Raw genomic sequence first — 5,134 nt, forward strand, 5'->3', positions numbered from 1 at the left:
ATATATAGCATAACTCTTTTCACAAAATTGAACCATTTGGTATATTAATATAAATACAGGGATTATATTATAAGCGCGTTCTGGGTGTTTGTTTTTATTTATATCATATCAAATGTACTCTTTCACAACCTATATATATATACATATGAACAGAATGGATTTGATAAATAACGAAGAATATTATCTATGCAGTTATCGAAAATACAAGAAATGCTTTTGACAAATGAATCATTCTATTTTGTATTTTGTACAAATTACAATGATATGAAAATATTTAAAACAACTTTGTTATAGTATTCCATCATGCCTTTTTTTATCGAATAATTATTTATTCAGTAACTTTTCCCTGATATTTTGCTGTTTCTTTTTATACAACGAAGCATGGTCAATCACATCCATGCATAAATTATGATTAAATATGTATTGTAAATACAATCACTTTCATAAAATATATAAGCATAATAGATTTTCAACTGCAATTTAATAAAAATTTTGAATAAATTTGAAAGAAATGCGAAATAAATGTCTTCTTATAATAACAGTACCAATTATTTTATATTCGACATTTTTAAATTAAAATTAAAAATGTATATAATATAATATAATAGAATTATGATGAAGAATAAAATGCAAAAAATTAAATGCCATGTACATTGGCAATACTTTAGATGATTTGCAAATAAAAAAATAAAATTTTATTATATTATTCGTGAATAATTTATAAACAATAAGATTTAAGCTACATGATTAAAATGATTTTTAAAGCTCTTAATTTAAAATAACTATATCGAAAAAGTCGATAAAACATTTTTTTGAACATACTTTATAAAAAGTATTTCTTAATCTTAATTTACGAAATAGAAAGCATGTAAAAAAAGTCAATTATCGTTCTCCCGTCAGTCTGTCAACTCATATAAGACTCCTACATTTGTCATTCGGTTTGCAATGATACACATGGAAAACACTACAAGAAAATCATGTTCGACTTGATCAAGAATTGCGTTGTTTTTGGAACATTAAAAATGCTATAAAAAATTGAAATTTCTTTAATCACACAAATCCAGAAGATAATCATCATTATGAAAGACCGTGGTTCTCCGATTAATTATCGAAACGTACTGCACTAAACGATTGATCTTTGTGTGTCATTCATATAGTTCCTTACGCAAGACATGAAATCTATCAATGCAGTAGACATTGATTTATCTACAACTTTTTGTGGAAGCCAGCCTTTTAAATTGGTATTAATAATCCACGTAAATCGACATTTACTATCGTCATTAGGTAATCGTTCTGCTGCCCAACAGCTTACATTGTTCTCAGCCCTTTAATAAAATATTACCACAAATAATTACTTTTCAATATAGCATGATCTTAAAAATTTGTCTTGCAAACTTACCTGACGACATTACTGCGATTTGGTAATGATGTAAAAGGCACTGACGTACCACTATTTATATAATAGTTACCGTATTGAATACGATGCCTTAAAATAACGAAATCACGAGCGCCAATAATGCCTCCTCCTTGGGCACTTGTGGCTTGATAAACAATATCAGTATTCTCATCGATACACTGATTTACATGAAAATACATGAAAATTGATCAGTTTAATTAATATATAAAATTAAAAAAAAAAAGAGATACCTGTAACTTTTTCGATTCGGTAACAAGTTTATTCCATGACGGTGATAATTCAATTTCGTCGAATAATCTGTTCACAAGTATACCAGCTGGAGCTTCAATATTTCCCTTAAAAAAATTACGTGAAATCATGACGAAAAAATAAACAGAATAATATACGTTTATCTTCTTTAAACTTACTACTATTTTTAACGTCTTTCCTTCTTTAGGACGGTTCATATAAAAGATAATATCACCATTTGACATTATATTTTGAATTTGCCAATCTTTAGATTGCAATAAATCGTGGCAAGTTTGCACTAACGCATTTGCTCTTCGTTTATAGTCCTCTATCTATAAACATTGAAAAATCGTTCATAAAGGATTAATAAACATAAATCAATATTTTCCTAAGATACATTATATAATTCTTACTCACCATTTCTGTTGTGAGTTTTGGTAGAGACTTAGGCGGAAATATTTCGTTCGTTTTTGATAAACTCCTAGAACTACCTGGTTTTGTAAAATTTTCATCCTCGTGATCAGAATGATCTGGTGAATCAATAGGTGTAAAAAATGTACCAGGATCGATGCTGGCATATTGGCGTGATTCTGTGGTAATTCCTCGAAGGAGTGGTTCTCTTTCATTACTCGTGAAATCTGAAATCAACTCGAAGCTTCAGCTTATCACATCTTAATATCCAATAATAAAATAAATTATAAATATCGTACTTCTAAACCAATTTCTAGCTTGTGTTTCCTGAGGCAATACACGAATATCAAAGAACCACGCTTCCACCCATGCCAATACAAAAGACGTAAGGATGAGAAGAACTTGAAATACTGGTTGATTGCATATTGACCACTAAAAATAAAAATAGTAAAATAACAAGTCTATTATTATAAAAATCCAATGTACAAAGATTGAACCCTTACATCAAAAAGAAACACTTTAGCGATTAAGAAAGCACATGTCGTGGCAGTTGTCAACTGTAACAAATCACAGAGCGTTTCTTTTGTACAATATCGTATATTACTATTTTGCAGTCAATGACCATTATACTCATTTACGAAATTGTGACACTTACAGCCACGATAATCCAATGATCCAAATGGAGCAGCGCATAGAAGAGTAACAACATTGTAAATCTGCAAATCGCTGCCAACTAAGAAGATGAAATCCTTAAAATTTCTGTCCACGACGAACTAAATGTCATTTCGGACATTTTTTTCGTTTTTTTTTTTTTTTTTTTTTTTTTTTTTTTTTCTCGAATATAAACGTCATGATACTTACCACTATATCGAAAAGCGATGTTTTTATGTGATAATGAACTACTTGATTGATGAACGCGGATTGCAAACTTTCGCCGGCGATCTAAAAATACGTTTTTGGTGAGTTTAAGGTAAATTTCGAGTAAATTTCGTGTAACTTTCAACTAAAGAACTGGAAGATAGGAGGCCATTGAAATTTATAAAAGACTCATGCCACTGTTCCAGCGTCACTCGTCACGGAATAAAAATTTTTCATGAAGTAGATGTGGCATCATTCGTAATCAAAGGGTGAAATGAATATGCATAAGTTTGAATCCCATTTTGAACTAGTTACGCTGTACATGTATATGATTTACCATTGTACAAATAAGCCACATGAGAAAAGTAAGCAAGAGGTCGAAGGTGACGAAGAGGCAAAAAAAACGTCTGACATTGGACATTCTCCCGTTCTGCATGCTACCCGCGATAAGATCTTCGCTAAGAATGAAATCTGGGGTTCGCGTCATACTCTGCTGAGTATACAAACTTCTCCGAGAGTTTATAGATTCATTCAGTAAACTTTCTGCGGCCACTCTTATTTGCCTCTCGTCTTCTGCCATTCTGCTGTCTTAATCCAAGACCTGAAAAATAATAATCCCAATACGGACTAGTATTACTAAAATAAAAATAACATTTCAAGAAATTCGGGAAATAGATAGTAGTTCTTACAAGTTTTTTTAAGATGAATTCTAGAAACTTGCACGTGCCAATTTTTTTTAAATGTAATCTCTAACGAATGAAAAAAAAAAAATTATGTCAAAATCATATTAAAAGAATTGCGCTTTTTATTACTTGATTTTAGATTGATATTAGTTGATTTTAGATTTAATTCGATATGCATTATGATTCCAAGAATATCGTCGATAACGCAGTTTCCACTGTAGTATATCATATAAAATAAAATGAAATAAAAATCACTAATTTATGAAACAAAAGTTAGTCATAGCGATTTTGGCAATTTTGTTTTAACTTTATTTATACTTACAAAAAACAAGTTCATAATCATGGAGCTAAAAATTATATTTGTAATCATCGATTTTTCTACAAGGACGTGATTATCGTGTATAAAAACATCATCTAGTTCGGTTATTACAAACATTATTTATATTTTTATATACATGCATATAATTTCAATATTTACTTAGGATGAAATGTACAATTATTAATGTAAATAAATAAAAGCATATTCGCATGAACTGATATCGAGTTGTACATATATATATATATATATTAACAAAATTTATATTTTACATACGTTATAATCGAAACAGATTATGTAGTCTAATTGAAATAGATATAATTTTTTCATGAAAGTAATTGCAACACATTTGATAACAATTTTCTAATTTGATCTATTGTACAGAAATTTTTTCGAAAGATAAATATGTTTTAATCATGATTATTTTTAGATATTTGCTTAAAAATGAACATCGAGATTTTCGCGTAATATATGATTTATTATTTTTTCATGTTTTTCCATCGTGAAATAATTTCATTGTTTAACAAAATAAATAAACAAATTTTGAAATATGAAAGTGTACAAAGTGCAACAGCTGATAGGGTCGATGACTCAGTCTTGTTCAAACATTAAGAAAACATTTTTTCAAAATATAGAAATGTGTATGTTTATCACGTAAATTGTATAAAATTTTGATCAAAATATTCTTATATCTATATCTATATCATTGATAATTTAACGTGCATTAAAAAAAATCACCAATAAAATACTGATAACAAAAGATATATCGCAGATACTCAGCTTAATTAACATAAAAAAAAACATCCTAACCTCAAACTTGATTAAGAGATATTCAGTCTCGACAATTTTAAAGATAGTTAACATTTTTTCGTAGACTTTATTAATTGTTCGTAAGACTCTTACGAATGAAATTTAAACTTGTATACATCAATGAATAAATAACGTAAGATTGTATCTTAACTGAAATAAAAAAATCCATGAATGAATGACTTTTGTTTACCGTTTAAGTCTTGCAAGTTCTCATAAATCCAATCGCATTAGCGAAAAGTTCACTGTCAATATATCCCACTCGCGTACCATTCCGAAGGAAAGGATTTTCAACGAAATGTTTAATTTTAAAAAGCACCACTAATATTTCGACTTTCGTTGTAAGAGGAATAAACACAAGCAACTGTAGCAATTTACGAGTTGCGTATAAATTTTTTACATGGATGGCGGCGC

General features: G+C 28.9%; 1 protein-coding gene across 4 annotated transcripts; it reads right to left on the bottom strand.

Annotated features, from left to right (window-relative positions):
* Positions 1–5,134, bottom strand: LOC122535198 (steroidogenic acute regulatory protein-like). Of its 4 annotated transcripts, XR_006308142.1 has the most exons (12): positions 4,910–5,133; positions 3,252–3,517; positions 2,918–2,998; positions 2,712–2,789; positions 2,560–2,613; positions 2,356–2,488; positions 2,063–2,283; positions 1,825–1,977; positions 1,648–1,752; positions 1,400–1,575; positions 1,057–1,325; positions 1–964 (listed from the first exon to the last, which is right to left on the bottom strand). XR_006308142.1 is itself a non-coding variant. In XM_043666729.1 (11 exons), exons 2-11 carry the CDS (start codon positions 3,492–3,494, stop codon positions 1,124–1,126), a joined length of 1,446 nt encoding a protein of 481 aa, XP_043522664.1. In that variant the 5' UTR covers positions 3,495–3,517; positions 4,910–5,134; the 3' UTR covers positions 1–1,123. The 4 variants fall into 4 exon arrangements, 3 of the variants coding, with proteins under 3 accessions (XP_043522664.1, XP_043522583.1, XP_043522501.1); XM_043666729.1 differs by having other exon boundaries at positions 1–1,325; positions 1,825–1,973; positions 2,059–2,283; positions 4,910–5,134; XM_043666648.1 differs by having other exon boundaries at positions 1–1,325; positions 3,252–3,515; positions 4,914–5,132.

Source organism: Frieseomelitta varia, unplaced genomic scaffold, assembly GCF_011392965.1.
Source record: "Frieseomelitta varia isolate USP_RPSP 00005682 unplaced genomic scaffold, Fvar_1.2 scaffold_1012, whole genome shotgun sequence".
NCBI classification, from domain to species: domain Eukaryota; kingdom Metazoa; phylum Arthropoda; class Insecta; order Hymenoptera; family Apidae; genus Frieseomelitta; species Frieseomelitta varia.

Bases quoted from the DNA above. Each gene is read 5' to 3' on its own strand.
- LOC122535198 (XM_043666729.1), bottom strand. From the start codon at position 3,494: ATGGCAGAAGACGAGAGGCAAATAAGAGTGGCCGCAGAAAGTTTACTG. The intron at 2,614-2,711 runs GTAAGTGTCACA...GATTTGTTACAG, and splicing joins ATCATTGGATTATCGTGGCT to TTGACAACTGCCACGACATG. The intron at 1,974-2,058 runs GTAAGAATTATA...GTTTATAGATAG, and splicing joins ACTCACAACAGAAATGGTGA to AGGACTATAAACGAAGAGCA.